Here is a 22,937-nt window from a genome sequence, read left to right on the forward strand (position 1 = left end):
CACTACTATTAAAGACTTATTACAGTAATAGGATAATGATAAAGCTTTAGCTAAATTACAAGCTAACCAAAGAAATGGAAAAACATGCAATGTCAAATCAAAATAATCACCAAATTATTTTACATTTAATTTTGAACACAGACTGGGTCAGGATTACACTGTAAAGAGTACAGATGAGTAACTTTATTTACTAGGTGAAGATAATTTCAAACCATTAAGAGAAAAGAAGAGTGGCCCAGAAAAAATTAGGCTATCGAAGTCAAATGAAAATACACAGAACTAAGATTTAGGGGAGAAAGGGGAAAGAAGAGAATGAGCTACTGACTTACTAAAAAGAGAGCAAATAAGTGGGACAGGGAGTCTGAGCCCTCTGAGATAGAATGAGGAAGAGAAACGTATCAAAGGCTCAAAGGGAGCTTCAGCAGTAAATATGAAAAGGGATGAGCCTGTTAACTGTTTCAACAGAAAAAGAGAAACAACCATACGGGGCACTTTTCTGAACCGGCATTCACGGTAGACCATAATAAAAATGCCTAACTCATGCAGAGCACTTAATATGTGGTGAGCTCGGTTCCAAATGCGTTCCACGGACTGGTCCATTTACTCCTCGAAACACCTGGAATAGGCAGTTACTACTATTGTACAGATGAAGAAACTGAGACCACGCCATGCAAGATAACACAAACTGGTACCAGAGACTGAGCGCTCATCCACTTAGTTGACTCTGTCTCGGAGAGATCCTACAAAACCTTTATACTTTTCTGTGGATGAAGAGATACTTTATCTTAGCTCTCTGGAAATTCTCAAAGGAGTATGGGCCCCAAAAGCGATCCTCTACTTTAGAAAAAAGTTCCCTTTTGCGGGATATGAGGTTTTTTCAAGCGTAGAAAGCTTTGTAGCTCTGAAATACACCTGGCAGAGACAGATGGAGGCGTGTGAGTCATGAAAGGCGGAAAAGTCAGAAAACCAGACTTAGAAGCCATCGTTCTGCCCTGAAGACCTGAACAGACCGAGAAAGTAGAAAGCAACCCTTCCTCTCTTCCACGAGGCATGACACGGGGACGCTGCCTCCTCCCAATTTGCTGTGTGTGTATGGGGCGGGGGAGGGGGGCTCTCCGGTTTCCAACTCTCCCCCGCCCCCCCCAACACTCAGGGGTTACTCGGCCAGGCCTGGGAGAACGCGTGGGAATAAACAGATGGAACTCGCGGTAACGAGGGGGCCCCGAGGCACAGGGAGGGAAACCTGCCCGGGAACACGAGGGGCCGGGTCCAGAGGCCCTCGGCACGCGGGCCCGCGCCCTCGCCCTGGACCTTACCGCCGCTCGGCTGCAGAGGACGAGGCGGCCACTCAGGGCTGTTCTTCCGAGCCTGGGGCGCGGCTTTGGCGCCGCCGCTCCTGTGGCGCCCGCGCTCGGCGGCGGCCGGGTCCCGGCGGACTCACACTGGGGGAAGGGGTGGGCGATCCGCGGCCTGCCCAGTGGAGGCCCTGGAGTTCGAGGCCCTGGGACGCCGACCGTGCATGCGCCCGCGAGCCTGCCCAAAAAGGAAGGTTCAGAGCGCGCCCGCGTGCCGAGAAGCAGCAGCGGCTGCAGCTCAGATCACAGGCTGCTTCGTCCGCCCTCACCCAACCCAGCCACTGCCCCGCTTCCCCCGCGCAAGCTTTGGCGGCGGAGCAGCACGGTGAGCTCCGATTGGCTCTCGGCATGAGTGACGTAAGGCGCCGCTCCCCACGGATTGGTCAGGTCGGCGGTGCGTGCAAGGAGTAAACAAACCCCGCCCCCAGGCCTCCCAAAGAGAGGAGGGGGCGGCGAGGTGAAGGGGCGGGACCTCAAGCGCTCCGCCTGGGTCTCCAGTTTCTTGCCGGCTTCCCAATGGGTACCCCGCTTGGACCCCAACACTCCGCTTTCCAGGCGGTTGCGGTGCCGGCTGCAGGCCTGAGGCCTAAAATTTATAGACACGCCCATTCCCCCCATCCCTTCTCGCGGGCTTGGGTCAGAATCTTGACTTTTCCATCCAACCCCATCCCCCAGGCCCGAACCAGGAAAACCCCATCTCCCTTGGAAAAAAAAAAAGGAACTAAGGCGGTTATATCTGCGTCCCCAGGCCTTTGATGCCTGGCCCCCCGGGGAGCAGCGAGGAGGAGGGTGGGGACAAGTGACTTTGAGGCCACGTGTGGGGCACCCCGTAATTAATTATCCAGACAATGGATTACAGACCACTGGGATTGTGGGTTCTTCAATACCCAGGCAAATAAGATGCAAACCAGGCCAGGTCACCATGTCATTTAGAAGCTGAAGAGAAAATTGCGGCCCACACCCCCAAATACCTGTCCCATTTTGTTCAAAATTAAAACATTTTATCTATTCAGTGCCTATGTGAAAAATCACTTATGAGCTTACGTTCTAAAGGGGGGTGGGAAAGACAATATGCAGAATAAGCAAAATGTAAACTATCACATGATAGGTGCCATGGGGGAGGGGAATAAGCAGAAAAGGTGTTTGAGGGATGGCTTGTATTAAATAGGGTGCTCAGGGAAGGCAGCAGAAAAGATGCCATTTAAGGAAATATCTAAAGGAGGTGAGGGAAGCGAGAGAGCACCTTTGGACTTTTCCCCCAGGGTGGGGTGGAGAACCAATTTCTACGTAATTGTACATAGATAAACTCCTAGGAGTTCCAGAATGCCAAATGCAGTACTCTTTGGACTGATTCTAAAATGCAAAAGCCCCAATGGTGGGATTACCATGCATTTTCCAGTAATAAATCAATAGTATTTATTAAGTTTCCACAGAAGTTTTGTTAAGGTTTCAAGTTAACAAATTCTTTTCAAACACTCTAGGCACAATGAAAGAAAAATGGGCAAGACAGAAAAAAACCTCCACCCTCAAGAAACTTAGTTGAGCAGGAGAAATGGACTGTAAACCACTTCAGTACGGATGTGTAAACGACCACGGTAGACACACAGAGCACTTGGACTAATGGGGGTAAGACGGGTGGATGTTATTAAGGAGCTGTAACTCTTTCAGGATCTCCGTATCTGTAACAAAAACTCAGTGCTTAATTTTGGAGGAGGGCTATGGCTGTCAGTGATTCTCTAACCTCTTTAATAAATTTCTAAGATGAGAGTCTGAAGACAAAATTAAGTTGAACCATATGAATTGCTAATATTTGGCAATATTCATATGGCTCAACTTACTCTCTTGTAGAGCTAATATGAGGATTTTGCTCTGTAATACACATAGTAAGTGTTCAATAAATGATGGCAATTATGATCATTAAATAATACTGCTTTTGAAAAAAGTGATTTAAAAGTCAATGTTTCATAACACCTTCCAATACCGTGAAGTAAAATGGGCAGTGAAAGTTTCAAATTTTCCATATACTGGTTTGATCTAGCTGTGAATTTCCATGACCTAATCAGGGTATGCTGTAAAAGACACTAAATGCTAGTTTCACAGCAGGCCAAGAAATTCAGAATAAAGAACAGCTTGGTTTTGAAGCCAAAAACTGAAAATTCTCCAGAACAGAATAAATTGTCAAGTTGCTTCAGGGAGGAAAATTCATGTAAATCAATTTCTCATTCCCACTCACAGTTCCAATTTAGCAATTTGCACAACACTCAGCTCTCTTCCTTCTCATTTCCCCATTAAGGGATCTTATTTCCTTTGAAAAGGAAAATAAAGCTTCCACTATCTCCCATGCCAGAGAGTAGATGTCTGAAATATGACAGAACACACACTGATTCTGCAAACACTTATTAAGTACTTATTGTATGTCAAGAACAGTGCAAGGCATGGGATATACACATATAAATGCCCAAAGAGCTCCATACATGGGTATTCCTTGTGCTTGGAATAATCCCCCAGTTCACCCACATCTCACCTACATGTGCCTTCTCATCTAAGCTGAGATTACTTTCTTCTGTAAAGCTTCCTCTGATTCCCCATCTCCAGCTCTTTTCCCATTAAACTTTGTCTTTAACATTCATCAAACTTGTAATTACTCATTTAGTATCTGTACCTTGTAAATTCCTTGATATTCTGAGCCATGCCATCCTATTCACTACCCTATCCTCCGTTCTTAAGAGAAGCTCAGTAAGTTTTTATTGAATGGATGAGAGTGCCACAGCACAGCACAGTTGGAAAGAGGAAAGAATCATAACTGAAAGTCTCTACTTATACGTGGGCCAACAAAGAGAGGGCCACGGAAGACACAGATCTGTCACAGTTAAACCTGAGGAACTTGCATGTGCTGCCCCCTCTCCTGGTGGTGAAGGCTGCTTTCTGTAGGCGCAGCTAGAGGACTTCTGGACTAGTGCCTGTCAAGCTTTCATGTGCACAGGAATCACTTTGAGATCTTATTAAAATTCGGACTGAATCGGTAGGTCTGAGGTGGGGTGTAGAGGCTGCATTTCTGATCAGCTCCCACCGGGTGCTGGCGCTGCCACACCAAGCACTACACTTGGGCTAACAGGTGTTACTAAACTATAAATATAATAAAAACAGGTTTTTATTATACAAAAGGATGTGCAGTTGTCTGGACAGTTGCAGATATGGACTTTTTTAAAAACAGCATCCTGTTTTCACACCTAATCCATCCAGTGACTGACAAAAGAAATAACACTTAAAAGAAAAATGTGTTAAATCAAGGCCTTGCCTTCCAGATTGTCCTCTAAGCCTTGGAATTTCCTTAGCCAGGGACACAACACTTTCCTGAGTTCATTTCTGGAATGACTTAGTTGGTTAGGCCAGTGGAAGGATTTCACAGTCACCCTTAATAAAACTAATCTCTTCTTAATATCGAACCTAAAATCTTTTTATATTTTATTTATTCTAAAAATATAAATGTAAAGTATAAGGAATAATGACAAATCCTCATGTACCAGCTTAAGAAATAGACTATTGACATCACTAGAGCTCTGTGTGTGCCTCCCCAATGTGACCCCTCTGCCTTTCCCTCCCCGTAATAACCCTATCCTGAATTACAATCTTCTTGGTATTCTTGACAATTTTAACACATATGTATTTAACTCCAAGCAATATAGTGTTTAGTTTTGCATGTTTTTGAACTACATATATCTGGGGTCAAACTTTATTACTCATCTGCAAATTATTATTATTATTAGCTCATTTTGTTTGAGTCATCTGTCTTGATGTAATTCATTCATTTTCACTGATGTGAAAAATAACAAAATTTATATAATCCATTCTCTTACTGATAGACATTTGGGTTTTTTTTCTTTTTCTATTCTGCTGTTAAGAATATACTTGTACACCTCTCCTTTGTAGATGTGAGGGTTTCCATAGGGTTTTAGTTAGGCCCTGGGGTGAGAGTCAAAGTATTTAATGACGGGTAATACACAAATCTTTGCTTGTTCTCCTTCCCCACTCCCCGCTCTGAGGCAAATTCTGCGCAGGTGGTTTATTTTGGGAATGATTCCAAGGAACAGGAGTAGGGGCTGGGAAGCTTGAAACATGAAGGGGGAAAAGCCAATCCAAGCTGTGTTTCTGAGATGATCACCTGCTCAAGGCCACTGAGGCTTGCTGCAGCAGGAGACTGCAAGAAGCTGTGAAGAACACACTTCAGAATTGTCCACTTAAGGAACTGAAGAGGAGCATGTTTATACACTGGTTCTCATCCCCATTGTTTACAAGTTGCACCGTAGGGTGTCAGCTCTCTAGCACCTCCTCGTTTGACCATGGGTGACAATGACAGAGTAGATTCAAATCAGTTCCAAGCTGGGAGGCAGAGAAATCCCAGCCCAGAAAACAGGAGTTACAGTGATGCAAGGTGATGTCAGGTTATACCTGGGCAGGTGATAGCTGTAACAACTGGAATAAAAAGGTGGGCCAAGAGGATGTGAAGTGGACCAAAAGATGACCAATACTGATATAAATAAATAAATAAATAAATAAATAAATAAATAAATAAAGATAAGGGACAGTTCTTCCTTATGGTAGAATTCCAATGAATAAATGTAAAGAAATAATGTAAATAGAAAATCACCATTATTAGGCAAATAGTACACGAATGATTGTTGCCAGCAAGAACCATGGATGTTCAAACTAGTGAGTGAAAGTGTGATGGGAAACAGGGTATTTACATTGGTCTAAAACAATCCCCTCACAAGATGCTTATTAGTTACAAAGGGGCAAATAGTAACCTCATGATGGAAAACTTGGCAGATACCACCTTAATCAAGTATCAAGGTTAACATCATCAATAAGAAGACATATTGATATGTCTTCCTGATAGAATGCACTAGGAAGGCCACATCGCTTCTGCAAAGTTGTAACAAAAATTCAGAACCTTAACCTAATCACAAGAAAATATCAGACTATCCCAAATTGAGGGACATTCTATAAACTGCCAGTACTCTTTAAAAATGTCAAGAAAAAAAGAGACTGAGGAACTGTCAGATTGGAGGAGACTAAGGAGACATGAAAATAAATGCAATGTGGGATCCTTCATTAAATCCTGAGCCAGAAAAAGGACAGTAGTTAGAAAATTGACAAGATTCAACTAAGATCTGTAGATTAGTTAATCCTCTTACATCAATGTCAATTCCCTGGTTTGGGTGATTATATTATGTTATGTAAGATGTTAATTAGGGGAAGCTGAGTGATGAGGGGAGCTCTGTGCCATTTTCACAAACTTTTGTTAAGTCTAAAATTATTTCAAAATAAAAAGCTAAAAAACTAAACACTGGGGGATCTTATTAAAATACAGAATCTGATTTAGAAGATCTGGAATGAGGCCTGAAATTCTGCTTTTCTGAAAAGGACTTTGGTGGCACTAAGGCTACTGGTCCCTACAAGCTATTTCAGACTTTTCTTCCTCCCATGGTGTTGAAGTGAAACTGACCCTCAATAAACTGTGCAAAAAGTAAATAATTTTGTGAGTTTGGGCACATGTATACACCTATGAAACCACTGCCATAATCAAGATAATGAATTTATTGTTGAGAGTCCATTTTACGTGGCTCTCTCATTTTTGCTTATCTTGCAAGCAGATGCACTGAGGCCTTTGTTGCAAAATATGTGTCTTCCTCCAGAGGGCAGTTTTGTTTACTGTTCAATGTAAGACTTCCCTCCAGGGCAAGCATATGTAGAGCAAGCATCTGACACATACACTTGCAGCCCATTACAAAAGACTCAAGTTTCCTAAGCTTGAGATTCCTCAGCTGTACCACAGATTCATGCGTTCACAGCATCAATCTGGATCGCTCCATGTAGGAGCTGAGAAGCACAGGAAACCAATGCAAATATGAAGAGTGTGATGTTTGCTATGCCTATGAGTAATGAAGTCCTTAATCTCTGACCCAGGAGTCTCCTATCTTCTACCAATATCCATGGAACTGTGGGAGCCTAACTTATTAGTTTCCAAGTAGAGCAAAATTTCAAACTCTTCTCAGTTTTTGACAGTGTTTGTTGATGAAGCTGAGATGCTGACAGAGACTGGACTTTCTCGGAGAGACAGGATCATAGCCTCATGGACTGGGTTAGAGGATATGAGAATTCCCTGGGATCCAGCAGCTAAGGTTCTTGCCCAGGTGGTGGGTGAGGGGGAAGGGGAATTAGCAAATCTAATGTATCCTCCCTACAATCTCCACCTTTTGATGGGTTGTTTCTTTTTCTAAGTAGCAAAAAATCCATTATTACTCCCTACCATCCCTTTTTCCTACAATTTTTTACAACTGCAAGATTCTTTAGAAATATCGCTATAAAATAAATTTTAGAAAAGCCAGCTCCACATATCTCCATAATGCCCCCCTTCCTTATCCTCCTTAGACTAATATTACTTTGACCTAAAATTAAATTAAAAGAAAACCCCTCTCTTCCTTCTAATAAGTGAATGTTTATCATCCTTCAAATTTCCTACTTTGGAATGATACCATGGGCCTCACCATGGTCAGGGAATGGAATCCAGACTGACTGAATCCTTCACCATCCAGATGTTGCTGTGCATGTGTGCAAACCCGAAGCAATGAACAGAGAAACACTAAATAAAAATGGCCTTAATACATAATATGTATAGAAAAAAATCATTTACTGTTTTATTGTAGTTTCCCAAATAATTTTAGATAATTTTCAGAAGGGATTTTTAACAACTGCTAGGTTAGTTCTATCATGTTAGTATTTGAAATTATTTTTCCTTGTTATTTAAAATCTTTCTAAGTATTTAAAAATACAATATACTTTCACAACAAATTATATCATTTTTCCCACCACAAAGAATTAATCCTCTTCTCTAGTAATTTCCCTTGTGCAATAATGTACAATATGAATGATAAGCCTAACAAGATCTAGAGTCAAGGTTACAGAACACCTTTCTTCTCTAACCATATCAAGCTCAAATTTATCTTGTAGTTAATATATGCTTATTTCTCTATGACTTTCTTTTCCTTTCTTAAGATTTTATTTTTAAGTAATCTTTATATCCAATGTGGGGCTCAAACTCACAACCCCGAGATCAAGAGTTGCATGCTCTACCAACTGAACCAGTCAGGTGCCCCAATTTGTCTGTGACCTTCTTATATGCAGAAACCAAAACGGGAAATAGTGTTAAATAAGAATTTCCAGGTAAAATTAAGAAACAAATCCAAAAGTAAAGTAGAAAAAAGATAAGGGAAAAATTCACATACACATTTCTATTGCTATGCATCCCAGATTGTATTTGTAGATCTCAACATTGATTTATGAGGTTCTCAAAGACTATTTCATAAAACTATGAAATTTGTAAAGAACATCAGAGGAATAAGATTATAAATTTACTGATGCATATGAACTAGAAAATATATTATCTTGCACAAATAGGAAAATTTCAAATCAATTTTCCACAAAATCATTCTGAAAAACAAGTCAGCTTATTTTAAATAAGAGAGATTACAAACATTATGATAGCTATGGACAAAATATGTATTTGTACACCCTACTTAACATTCTAGGTAAAAGTATCTTCGAAACTTTTTTGCTGTTATACGGTATTAGCACAGAAGGAATGTGAGAACTCTTCTGCTCAGTACATTATAAAATCACATTCAAGTGCTGTATATACTTTGCCTAGAAGGATTTAGAAATGCTACTTGATGATTTTTTAAGTCACCATATTGATTTTAAAAAGTTTTTAAAAAAGATATTCATGTTAAGATATGGCTCATTTAGCAAACACCCCAATTAGTAATGGACAAAAGACATGAACAGACATTTCACTGAAGAGGATGAACAGATGACAAAAAAGCACATGGAAAGATGTTAAACATCATTATTAATTAGGGAAATGCAAATTAAAACCACAGTGAGAAAACTTCACACCTATCACAGTAGCTAAATAAAAAATTGTGACATCAAATGCTGGTAAGGATATGGAGAAACTGGATCACTCATACATTGCTGGTTGGAATGTAAAATGGTACAGCTACTCTGGAACAGTTTGGAAGTTTCTTGTAAAGATATGGCTCATTTAACTGTAACCTTACATCATTTATTTTCTGAATAGTATAGATATCTATACAGACATAGCCATCTTAATAAACCACATTTATAATAAAGGAGGGAAAGGCAGTAGAAATAGCATACGGAGAATTTCAGAAATATCTGATTCTTCAGGTTCCGGTCTCTAACGTTCCCACTCCCAAGATCATTCCTACATTACCCTAAGGGCAAGAGTCCCATGGGAATATGGTGACACTATAGTCAGTGACTTAGAACCAGTGCTGGTACCAAAATATTTATGGCTATGAGGCTCCAAAACTTAAAAACAAGCAAGGATCACCTACTTGACTTCCTTGGGGTTACCACTTTGACTGGTTTGAACCAGATGACCCAGCATTGGGTATGCAAGAAGGTGATTCTGGAACCAGGTAGGTCCAGAGTATATTTTAATTCTAACTGAGGAACATGATCTAGATTTCCCAAAGGGATTCAGAGTCCTTTGGGGTAGATTCAAGACTTCCAGGCTATGTCTGGACAACTCAAGAATCACTTCAAGTTGAAGAACTCCAGGGTCCTCTCTTCAGAGAATTATAAAATTCTTGCCAAAGTCCTGGGTTAGATTATTTTTAATTAAAGACTGGTCCCCAGTATAAGTCCTCTGCAGAAGGGGATGTTTCTGAAGTAACTTAAGATTCAAGCCGTCTATAGTCAAATACACAAAACCTGTGAACGGGAAGGCTTTAACCATACCTTAGAAAGTTGATATAACCATGTGTGTTTATAGATGTGTATCTTTACACAAATACATATGCAAATACATAAATATATGAAGAATTTAAAAATAAGCAAGGAAGATTCTAGCTCTCATAAGCTGACCCTTGAACACCACAGGGGTTAGGAGTGCTGACCCTCTGCGCAAAGATCTGTATATAATTTTTGACTCCCCCAAAACTTAACTACTAATAGCCTATTGTTGACTAGAATCCTTACTGATAATATGAACAGTTGATTAACACGGTTTGTATGTTATATGCATTACACACTGTATTCTTATAGTAAAGTTAGCTAGAGAAAAGGAAATGTTATTAAGAAAATCGTAAGGTGGGGCGCCTGGGTGGCTCAGTCGTTAAGCATCTGCCTTCGGCTCAGGTCATGATCCCAGGGTCCTGGGATCAAGCCCTGCATCGGGCTCCCTGCTCAGCGGGAAGCCTGCTTCTCTCTCTCCCATTCCCCCTGTTTGTGTTCCCTCTCTCTCTCTGTCAAATAAATAAAATCTTAAAAAAAAAATCGTAAGGAAATTACATTTACAGTACATATATTTATGGGAAAAATCTGCATATAAGTGGACCTGCACAGTTCATACCCATGTTGTTCAAGGGTCAACTGTTGTCCTTCTTAATCCAACAAAACATATTTTACTTGCAACAAATATAAGCTGCTTCCTATCAACAAATGTATGTAAATCAAGGATAAAATATATATATGCAAACAAAAGTTGCACTTATAAAGTAAAAATTCACCTCACCAATAGGAAGGCACAGAGTTAAGTTCTGTGGAAGTAGCCATGGTTTCTGCTTTTGGGGAACTTCCAGTTTGATGGGAGTCTTGCACAGAGGCAGATAAAAGAGAGTGATCATCTCCTTTGTTCATAGATGCAAAGGAAGCCAAAAAGGCAGATCAAATCAAGATGCCCTGCAGACTACATTAATCCTATGCTGAAGTCATAAACCACTCATTAAGACCACAGAGGAGGCAGGCATGAGGATGGGGGTGAGTGGGTAAAATCAGATTTTTTTTTCCCCTCATTAACTGGGAAAGTAGAAACCCTATTTGTTTTAAGATACAACCACCTCTTTTTGCTAACAACGATTTCCTAAGGTAAAATGAGGCAGAGAGAAAAGGAGCATGATAGACACACTACATTTGCTGAGCCTTTAACTTTCTTCTAATAGTCCAAATTAGTGGTTCTCAACTGGAGGTGATACTGCCTCCTGGGGGCCATTTGGCAGTGTTACGAGACATTTTTGACCACAACAACTAGGGGATGCTGCTGGTAGCTAGCAGGTTGAGCTGCCAAATACCCTATCTTGCATAGCACAACGTCCCAAAACAAAGAACTACCTGTCCCAAATGTCAATAATGCTGAGACTGAGAAACCGTATTATGGTAGGATATAAAAAAATTTAAAATCGGTAAGTCTAGGTATGAAAGAAATTAGTACCACTTCAAGAAGGATTGTACAGAAACATTCTCCTCCTTGATAAGATAGCTACAGACCTCCTAAAAATATCTGGTTGATCCATAATGGGAAAATAGAACATGCTGAGAAATCGTAGCACAATTTTTTTGCTCAACTGATTTTGAATATCAACTGTTTCTACAACCACAAAAGCAAATGTGGTCACGTTTCTGATTTAGGTCAAATCTGGCAAAAGATTTACTAAACTGTGTCACTAAAAAAGCCAGAAGTAGTAAAAATAAAAGATTAATTCTAGACTAACAGAAGAAAAAACTAGCCACTGATTTTTGAGGAGATGCTCAATTCCGATGAAACATGTTCACAGTTACTTTTTCACATTATCTAAAAGGTATTTATCCTTTATTTTGTGTTTGATGATGAGAAAGAAGAATGTGAAAAAGAAATGAGCCAACAAATTTTAAGTATTAATAATATTACAATTCAGTATATCCTAACACAAAGAGACAATTCTTTCCTATGAAATCATACCCTCTGAGAAGCAGAATCTATAAGAAACAGTAAAACAACAGAGCAGCTTACACGTGATCTGATTTTGATAAAAGGGCCTACAATTGGTCACTAAGCTTTGTAAAAGGGACGTAAGAAAAATGAAAAGAATTAAAAAGAAGAATATTATCTACATAATGTAATCTGACTTGTTACCGTAAACAAAATACCTCCACTTCACAAAAAAAATTCCAAATCTTAATTAATGGAGTTAATGATACTATATATTGGCTATTATGATTCTATCAAAAATGTTAATACTTCAAGAAGACAAACTTCACTGAAATGGAATTTGCAGAAATGCAGTGTGACCCCTAGTTCTAGCTATCTGTCCCTGAAATGGACATATATGATGGCAACAACAAAAATCCCTCTAACAGTCACTTTTTAAAGTACATTAGTATTTAACAACTAGCTCTATAACAGTAGATCTTTATGTCACAAAGCCTGACCAAGAGGGAAATAAATTCATCTGGAAATCGAAATGGAACCTAGCCCAAGTGGAGGGAGGGGCAAATTACATGAGAACAAGTTGGAGGGTAGTCTGGTGCCATAGGACAGTTTTACACCAGCCCAGAGCTACTCACAACTCTGATTCCTTTACATTTGTTTCTATCACAAAAGTTTGAGAATGTGGAACTGTCCCTGTCCCTCTCTGCGGAGCTCCGCCCCGTAACTGCAAGGCAATCGTTTGCATGAACACGCCCCCATTACCTCTGGCAGCTACCTACTGCTCCTGTCTCACAGAGATGAGTAGATTGAACTGAAGTAAAAGATACCTGCGGAAGTAAAGTACCCCAATGAAGGCAATTCCCACGTCACCAATGAAGAATTAGGGCACTTTCTTCAAATTAAGTTCTGTCAGTTAGGCACTTAATTTAAAGCAAAAGACATTTATGCAAGCATCTCAACAACAAAGATGAAGAACGGGAAGAGAAAAGCAAGATTTCTATCCACTACCTGCATTTTGTAAAAAATGGGATGTTACACTTTAGCCAGAAGTTTTCGAAAGAAATCCCATTTGAGAAAGAAAATATTTTCTTGTTCTTTATGAATCATTATCCTTTGTAGTTTCATTCACTAAAGTTATTTTTTCAATACAAAAAGAATGCTCAGATTTTGGTTAACCAAGGAAAAATTAAGGCAGTGAGTGTCTTTAAGCCCAATAAAAGAAAGAATTGACTAACAATAAGCCCATCCGAGAGGGGCGTATCGAGCTCATATTTGGATAGAGTATTGAACAATTATGGTTTTAAATATAAAATATTAATGTTGCAAAACTCCACATTTCCTCAGTTATTCTTTCTTTATAGCTATGTGAACTTCATATAGCCTACTTAATCTTAAATAATTAAAGGAACACTTGTCACTTAATTTTGGAACAAAACATGAATGGTGCTTGACCCAGAACTACTAACTCAGATAGTAAACCATTATGTTTGTATGTATCGCTGACCCAGTATAAAAACGGGGAGGACCCACAGCTGTCAAAATATGGCTAGAAATGGCTAACGTCCTTTGGAATTTGCTACAAAACAGAAGATATAAAGTTTTGAGGTACTGTTGCCTTACAATCTTACCAAGGTTTAGATTTAAAAATGAGGGATTTTGTTTTGTATTCAAAAAAGCAATGTTTTTTCTCTCAGGTTGCAAAGCTCATCTGAAATGCTCAGTCATCGTCGTATTGGGTTTTATCCCTGAGCTGTGTCTCATCTGCATGTCGTATCAGCCAGCCGTATATGGTTGCAGCCGTTCCAGTTAGCGCTACATCTTGTTATACCAATTCATGGAGCGTTTCACTGCTTTGACCCAGTTTTCCATACTCATTTCATATTCTTGCCATTTCTTCTGTGGCTTGAAAACCACTTCACTTTGCCTCAGTTTCTTTAGTTCCTCCTTATCAGTCCAAAACCCTACAGATAGAAAAAATTACTCTCAAATTTTAAGGCAAATAAGGAGTCCATAAAGTCTATCCACCAACCTATGCAAGCTGGTGCACAGGTAAACAACTTTTTTTTTTTTTAGAGAGATTTTATTTATTTATTCGACAGAGATAGAGACAGCCAGCGAGAGAGGGAACACAAGCAGGGGGAGTGGGAGAGGAAGAAGCAGGCTCCCAGCGGAGCAGGGAGCCTGATGCAGGGCTCCATCCCAGGAACCCCGGGATCATGCCCTGAGCCGAAGGCAGATGCTTAACGACTGAGGCACCCAGGCATACCAACAACTATTGTTTTAAAGCACAATTGAAAATATTTTGGTGCTTTTGAATTTCGTTAGATTGACTATCCCTGGGAATAAATACACCAGGATTTTAAAATCCTTTGGTTTCTGTCAGCTTTATTTCTGTGTGGCAGGGCACCGAACCATTTCTAGATCAACCTCACCCTATCATCATTTAATTTTGTGACTTGCTATGAAGAAAAGAAAACAAGTAAGAAATTGTATATTTTCCTTTTACATAATTAAAAAAAAACAAAAATAAATCAGGATTTTTGTCATATATCTTGAGGTTAGAGGCAACTCCCTGGGATACGCATAATTTCAAAGCTGGGACTGAATATAATAAGCAGTTTCTTTTTCAAACTACTTTATTTCATACAAGTCATTTAAATCCCACTTCATGATAATATCGCACTGGCATACACTGTTCTTCACAATGAGGATCATGTGATTTATAATAAAAAGCAGTAAGAAAACACATTTATAACTATGACCATAAGTAGTCTGAAATGGTCGAGGGGTCTTATTAATTAACCTGGTATATTTCACTTACTCTGAAGTACTAACATAGTTGACAAGTCTTCTTGAAGTATATTTTCTCTTACCAATAAAGCAGACACAAAATTCCTTCCTCTCAAATTTTCTGTCAGGTCACATTCTTTCTAATTGACAAAGTCAAGAATTTTAGATTTATCTATATTTAAAGATATTGATTTATAGAAGTTATTAAAAGACTAAAAATAGTTATTAGTATACAAAGTTAGATAAGTCTAGTCATGAAAACAAGCACATTCTTAAAATCCGTATTTCCAGAATTAATTATTTACTCTTCAAGGTGTACATAGTTTTTTGAAGATTTTATTTATTTACTTATTTATTTATTTAGAGTGTGGCTGGGGGAGGGGCAGAGGGAGAAGGAGAGAGAGAATCTCAAGCACTCCGCGCTGAGCATGGAGCCCAACACAGGGCTTGATCTTACAACCCTGATATCATGACCTGAACTGAAATCAAGAGTCAGATGCTTAACTGACTAAGCCACCCAGGCACCACAGGACATACATATTGTTTAAAGTAATTTTATTAAATATGTTATCAAATAGACTCATTACCTGGGTGAATTTTGAAAAAACGGAGGATGTGCATAGCCTTCAAGACTCAGATTCCTGAAAGAGAAGCAATCTAGCCAGAAATCTCAGCTTTTCTGAGACGATAAAATTGCTCCCTGTAGTTAGTGAAGTCCTGTAGTTAGTGAAGTCTTTTTGTATTGGAAAGGTTTGAAATTAAGTACAGATACAATGAAATAGCTAAAGTTCAAGCCACTGATGTTATGTGCTTTATTTTTTAAGATTTTACTATTTATTTATTTATTTATTTATTTATTTATTTATTTATTAATTTATCTATCACAGGGGTAGAGGCAGGCAGAGAAGCTGGCTCCTTGCCGAGCAAGGAGCCCAACCTGGGACTCAATCCCAGGATCCCAGGATCATGACCTGAGCCAAAGGCAGACACCTAACTGACTGAGCCACCCAAGCATCCCGCCACTATGTTATGTTTAAGAATAATCTGTATGTGGGGGCGCCCGGGTGGCTTAGTCGGTTAGGTGTCTACCTTCGGCTCAGGTCATGATCCCAGGGTCCTGGGATCAAGCATCGGGCTTCCTGCTCAGCGGGAGGCTGCTTCTCCCTCTCTCTCTGCTGCTCCCCCTGCTTGTGCTCTCTTGCTCTTTCTGTCAAATAAATAAATAAAATCTTAAAATAAACCCAGAATAATCTGTACATGTTTGTTATTTAAAGTATTCAAAATGTTCAAGAGAATCACATATTTAGTCTTATAAGGTGAAAAGGTGAAGAAAAATTTTATTTACCTTATATACAATATCAGAATGTTTATGAGTATTTTTTTTAAAGGTTTTATTTATTTATTCGACAGAGATAGAGACAGCCAGCGAGAGAGGGAACACAAGCAGGGGGAGTGGGAGAGGAAGAAGCAGGCTCATAGCAGAAGAGCCTGATGTGGGGCTCGATCCCACAACGCCGGGATCACGCCCTGAGCCGAAGGCAGACGCCTAACCGCTGTGCCACCCCGGCGCCCCAGAATGTTTATGAGTATTTGATTTACTGCAAATATAAGCTTAACTTATTCATTTTGCAAGAGTTGTTTAAGTCTTGAAATGATTTTCTTTGTTATACTTCTAAGTTTGCTCAGTTAGGCATATGAAATTATTAAAAAGAAAGTCGATTGTATTCAGTTTGTATTAGTTGAAATACACAAAGGAATTTAATTAAATTTGTAAATGGAAATGATTACTTAAGGGAAAGTTATTTTCTTCAACTTGAATTAGTCACACATTAATCAATGAACAAATGAAAATGATTGCTTCAATTTTATTCAAAGTTAACAGATTTTTAGTAGAATAAAGTTTAAGTTGAACTTATCAAGATTTCAAAATTTTTGGATTTCTAATTTTAATATGCTAAATATTAGCCTACAATTTTTAACTGCAAAATGTTCTGTTTTGTACAAACTCTTCCCTTCCATATAGGAATGTATTAAATACTCCCAGTGTCCCAAGTCAACATACTGCTTCCTAGGGAACCCTCTAATTGGCCTTCCTGAGTCCATTCTTCACCCTCCCAACTAATCCTCTCACTAATTGCCAAAGTGGTCTTTTCAAATATAGATCTATCCATGTCCTTCCCCTGCTTAAAATTCTTCAGTGGCTCACCAGTGCCTTCACGATTAAGTTCAAACTCCTCTGTATGAGGAGTCTACCACAACTGGACCTCTGTTCCTCTCCAGCCTTTCCTCTGGCTCTTCCCCTATCAGCACTCACTGTAATGGGCTGGGACATTCACGCAAACTGCTTTCTTTACTGAACGACTCACCTCTTATGGCTCCCATTTGTTTAAAGCTATGGCTGTTTGCTGGGTTTATCACACAAGCATAATAATTGGTTGACTCGTCCGACTGTAACTAGAGACTCCCACAGCAGGGACTATGTCTTTTAAACTCTTTATTCCCAGCAGTGACTGTCATGTAGCAGGTACTCAACAGATTTTCAGTAAGTAAAAGAATGGCACGGTTTCTAATGCCAAAGAAAAGCCTACCTACTCAAGAAGTTTAGCCAGAGACCTTGTTGAAGTACACTTTGTTGGAGACAGAGCAGTTGAAAATTAATTTTCCTCACCTCATAATTCTGACTGGAGTGAAGTTGGGGGGGGGAGATCCATCCATAGAGGAGGTCAAAGGAATATTTTGTGAGTAATGTACATATGTGTATGGAGCTTAATGGACACAAAGGTTTTCCAGATTCTATAATTCTGTGATTTGGGAAGAGAAATACCATTGGCAAGAAACAGCTTGCGAGATAGCTCACACTTTTATAAAATCCACACATACCAACAGCAAGGCCAGCTAGAGAAGCAGCACCCAGGCAGGACACGTCTATGTTGACAGGTCTCTCTATATTTGCATTAATCAGGTCTGAAGTCATCTGCATAACAAAATTGTTCCTACAAACTCCTCCATCTGCCCTGTGGGGAGCAAGATATTTGAGATAAATTACTCCAACAGAAGCATAAAAACATTATTAATTTTTTTAAAAGGGCCACGTACATTTTTTTAGATTCTTGATTTTATTTTTTAAGTTTAACTTTTTAATTACAAAATTATATCACTTAGCATTGACCTGAAGATAAAGGTCCTCACTAGGTAATCTTCAAACACTTTTCCTTATCCCTAATATTAATCTTCCCACCCTCTCGTTTGTCCTAAGACTAATTCAAAATAGGCCAAGTAAACTAAGCCAACATAAAAATTCATTTGGACATACCAGCAAAGAAAATTTGACACTTCCATGCCAAAAGGATAGCCACACACCCAAAAAAGAGATTTTAAAGATGTTTATAATATACATATGTATATTAGGATCCTCCTAAATTCTACATTGTGTTATATTCTCCATAAATCCAAGATTAGCTTCACTTTTCTTTCCAAATTCCTATGACCAAGAATTTTGTTGCAAAGAAACAAGGCATAATATTGTTTTGAAATCATGAATAATCATAATGAAAATACTAATAGCAATTACCACTCACTTCCAATTTCTAATTAAATTCTATTAAAAACAGAGTTTACGTACCGGACTTTTGTCACAGGGATATGGATCTCTTTCTGCATCAACTCATATAACTGTTTGTTTCTAGTAAAAAAAAAATCAAGATAACTATTTAGAGAAAATTCATATCATGATAATTCTCTTACTTTTTTTCAGTCTAGAAAAATAAAAACTGCGGTTTTATTTATATTATATTTATAAAATATACAAAAGAAAACATTAAACCAGTATATTAAAATATATTATGCTAACTGGAAGTTGATAATAAATGCTCAAACAAGCAAGAGGTTCAGGGCCTTGTGCTTTTTGCCTTGATAAAAGGAGCATATTTTTCATTTAGAAATAAATTTAATCTATTCCTATTTAATCCTTCCTACAAATAAAAATTTAAAGCAAGCATTCATTGAATAGAAAGCTATTAAGATGACATGACATGAATAACATCTAACAGAATTCATCAAATAAATAATTCTTTTACAAAATAAATAAATTTTGTAATCACAGACATTTTTATTTTAAACGTTCCAAATGTTCCATATTCATGACAGCCACCACATTCTTTTTTTTTTTTTTTTTAAAGATTTTATTTATTTATGTGACAGAGAGACAGCCAGCGGGAGAGGGAACACAGCATGCGAGTGAGAGAGGAAGAAGCAGGCTCCCAGCAGAGGAGCCCGATGCGGGACTCGATCCTGGTACACCGGGATCACGCCCTGAGCCGAAGGCAGACGCTTTAACGACTGCGCTACCCAGGCGCCCCATGAGAGCCACATTCTTAACTTTAATAAACTACAACTGTGCCATAATGAAAAGACCACAGGGAAATATACAAAAAGAATAATTTTGGTGATTCAATCTTTGAATATAATGGAAGCATTATTAATTAGAATAATTAGAATTCTCCTTTGTCAATAAGGATACAAAAACCTTTGAAAGTCTCCTTTACCGATAAGGATACAAAACTCTCTGAAAGTCCAAATTTTAAATCTTTTATGCTTAAGAAATTAGATACAGTTGACCCTTGAATAACACAGGGATTAGGGATACTAACCCACCACAAAATCAAGAATCCGTGTGTAAAACCACATTGAGATACCACCTTACGCCAGTTAAAATGGCAAAAATTGACAAGACAAGAAACAACATATGTTGGAGAGGATGTGGAGAAAGGGGATCCCTCTTACACTGCTGGTGGGAATGCAAGTTGCTACAGCCACTTTGGAGGTCCCTTAAAAAGTTAAAAATAGAGCTACCCTATGATCCAGCAATTGCACTACGGTATTTACCCCAAAGGTACAGATGTAGTGAAGAGAAAGGCCATAGGCACCCCAATGTTCATAGCAGCATTGTCCACAATAGCTAAATTGTGGAAGGAGCCTAGATGCCCTTCAACAGATGACTGGATTAAGAAGATGTGGTCCATATATATAATGGAATATTACTCAGCCATCAGAAAGAACGATTACCCAACATTTGCAGCAACATGGACGGGACTGGAGGAGATTATGTTAAGTGAAATAAGTCAAGCAGAGAAAGACAATTATCATATGGTTTCACTCATTTATGGAACATAAGAAATAGCAGGAAGATCGGTAGGAGAAGGAAGGGAAGAATGAAGCGGGGGTACACAGAAAGGGGAATGAACCATGAGAGACTATGGACTCTGGGAAACAAACTGAGGGCTTCAGAGGGGAGGGCGGTGGGGGACTGGGATAGGCCGGTGATGGGTATTAAGGAGGGCACATATTACACGGAGCACTGAGTGTTATACGCAAATAATGAATCATGGAACACTACATCAAAAACTAAGGATGTACTGTATGGTGACTAACATAACACAATAAAAAATTATTATTAAAAAAAAATCCGTGTGTAAATTTTGACTGCCTCAAAACTTACCTATTAATAGCCTACTGTTGGTGGGAAGCCCTACTGATAAGTCAATTAACACATATTTTGTATGTTCTATGCATTATATACTGTATTCTTACAATAAAGTAAGCTAGAGAAATGAAAATGTTAAGAACATCATAAGGAAGAGAAAATACATTTACAGTACTATACTGTATTTATTGAAAAAATTCACGTGTAAATGGACTCACGCAGTTCAAACCCATGTGTTCAAGGGCCAACTGTATTTTTAAAAATCACCTATTTTCAGATATCAAATTTAGATGGTACTGGTACTACTACATATAAAAAAAAAAGAGATGCTAAGGAAATTAGCAATAAGAGCAGATTATGTCATAAACAGTATGAATTTAAAGGTATAAATACTCAGTTAAAATTAAGAAATTTCATAATTTAGTTTAGCAGAAATTAATAGAAGGAAATGGCAATACTGTATGGGGAAGGGAGAGTTTAGGGCAGGTTTTGGTACCTGAAAGCTATTGACTCCAATATTGCTCGTACGAGATGGTATTTATTGGTGGAAGGCTTCAAACCCATAAAAGAGGCACATGCACAGGGGTCATTTAATGGAGCCTAAAGGAAGAGATAGGAAGAATTTTTATTATTGTTTTAAATTATATCTATAGACTTGAAGACATATTATGCAATAAAGACATTGCCATGGTAGAAAAAAACAATGCTTAGAGTTAAGTAGTTTTAAAATAAATGACAGCCCCAAAATATGTCAACTATTAGGATAACTCTTTAATAGGACTTAAACAACGTTGAGACATAGGTATTAGACTTAGCTATACCTTCTATCTGATTTCATACAAAGAGAAGGGACTGAAGCAGAGTAACAAATTATTATTATTATTAATATTATTCTTTTTACAGAGTAACAAAATATTAAAAGTCTAGCTTTACAAGAAGAAATGAAAAGCAATCCTAGTATTTCCCCTTTTCTCCATCTGTAAAGTTTTTACACCAGAATTGTTTTTGTAGAGTGTTTTTTAAAAAATATACGTTAGTCTTAAGATAAAAAACTATAATGCAGAATATGTGTTTTTCCATGTCGTAACTTACACTAGTATGTTGTCAGACATTTAAACCAAACTCTTCTATTTCTTTTTTTTTTTTAAAGATTTTATTTATTTATTTGACAGAGACAGCCAGCAAGAGAGGGAACACAGCTGGGGAGTGGGAGAGGAAGAAGCAGGCTCATAGCGGAGGAGCCCGATGTGGGGCTCAATCCCAGAACGCTGGGATCACGCCCTGAGCCGAAGGCAGAAGCTTAACAACTGCGCTACCCAGGCGCCCCCAAACTCTTCTATTTCTTAGCAAAATAGTCTTATTGCCTAATAGGAGAAATGACCCAGCCTAACTTCTGACTTTAAAGGAGCCAAAGTCTTTTTTGCAAATAATGAATCATGGAACACTATATTAGAAACTAAGGATATACTGTATGGTGACTAACATAACATAATAACAAATTATTATTAAAAGAAAAAAAGAAAAAAATTAAAAAAATAAAAGAGCCAAAGTCTTGAGCTGGAATTACGTATCTGTTGGGTGAAGTTTGTACTCATCTTTGCATCCCCAGAAAGGCAAGACAATTCTGGGACACAAAGAGGAAGAGCAAAGACCCCTGCCAGAGCTTATAATCTCACAAGGAAAGAGACAGAAGAATGGTTTCAACATATGAAATAAGGTCGCAACAGAGGGAAGTGCTAGTGCTATCAGGAAATGGTGGTCCCCAGGAAAAGTGCCTTCTAGCTTCAGGGCCTTGAGACATCATCTCATTACCTGGAAAACTTTCTACCACCCTCTTTCCTAGTTAATCCTACTCCTCTTCCCAATCTTGGCTCAGATTCCTCCGGGAAAACTTCTTTTTTTTTTTTTTTTTTAAGATTTTTATTTATTTATTTGACGAAGAGAGACAGCCAGCGAAAGAGGGAACACAAGCAGGGGGAGTGGGAGAGGAAGAAGCAGGCTCCTAGCGGAGGAGCCTGATGTGGGGCTCAATCCCAAAACGCTGGGATCACGCCCTGAGCCGAAGGCAGACGCTTAACGACTGCGCCACCCAGGCGCCCCATCCGGGAAAACATCTGATCCCAGAGACAAGACCAAGCCCCCATGATCGCTTTTACAGAACCCTAGAGCTTCGCATCATATTATATATTTATAATCACGTATATTTGTGTGAACGTTTGTTTAAAGTCTATCTTCCCTGTGGAAACTCATTCCTATGTGTCTCTAGGACCTTGCACTGCATCTGGCCCTAGAGGGGATCCTCACACATTTGTTCCATCAATGAACAGACAATACTCTTGCTCATTACTTAACTGAAGAAATTCCATTTTATATCTTATCCATACTGTAGCTGTGATTTTCCTCCCATTGTGACTTTATCCTGATTATTTTTCAAATTTATTAACACGTTTTGGTGATTCACTCAGTAAAAACTTATTTATACAGTCATGCTGGCCTGTATCAGGTGGTATAATACTGCAAATCTGACAGGTCAGAT

At 38.8% G+C, this 22,937-nt stretch overlaps 2 protein-coding genes and 1 long non-coding RNA gene across 10 annotated transcripts in view; 1 reads left to right on the plus strand and 2 right to left on the minus strand.

The window, feature by feature from the left end:
- Window positions 1-1,658, minus strand: part of TFDP2 (transcription factor Dp-2) — a 188,677-nt gene extending 187,019 nt beyond the window's left edge. For 2 of the 6 annotated variants that reach the window (XM_087870247.1, XM_045791908.2), the window contains exon 1: window positions 1,317-1,658. The gene's annotated coding sequence lies outside the window, so the exon portion shown is untranslated. The remainder of the gene's footprint in view (window positions 1-1,316) is intronic. The other 4 variants (XM_087870249.1, XM_087870248.1, XM_045791907.2 and 1 more) reach the window with 3 other exon arrangements.
- Window positions 1,121-21,838, plus strand: LOC123788441 (uncharacterized). Its single transcript, XR_006778510.2, has 3 exons — window positions 1,121-1,208; window positions 2,837-2,981; window positions 21,574-21,838. It is a non-coding gene; the product is annotated as an uncharacterized LOC123788441 (long non-coding RNA).
- The window catches only part of GK5 (glycerol kinase 5), a 78,678-nt gene continuing 63,770 nt past the window's right edge, over window positions 8,030-22,937 (minus strand). For 2 of the 3 annotated variants that reach the window (XM_045791904.2, XM_045791903.2), the window contains 4 exons: window positions 20,898-21,001; window positions 18,542-18,601; window positions 17,800-17,933; window positions 8,030-14,090 (listed from right to left, as the gene is read on the minus strand). In XM_045791904.2, the coding sequence (XP_045647860.1) occupies window positions 13,942-14,090; window positions 17,800-17,933; window positions 18,542-18,601; window positions 20,898-21,001 (447 nt within the window). In that variant the 3' untranslated portion in view covers window positions 8,030-13,941. Of the gene's footprint in view, window positions 14,091-14,216; window positions 15,060-17,799; window positions 17,934-18,541; window positions 18,602-20,897; window positions 21,002-22,937 lie in introns of those variants that run through there. The other variant, XM_087870246.1, reaches the window with a different exon arrangement.

The sequence above is a fragment of the Ursus americanus genome, chromosome 20 (genome assembly GCF_024610735.1).
Source record: "Ursus americanus isolate L20-20 chromosome 20, mUrsAme1.1.p, whole genome shotgun sequence".
Taxonomy (NCBI): Eukaryota; Metazoa; Chordata; class Mammalia; order Carnivora; family Ursidae; genus Ursus; species Ursus americanus.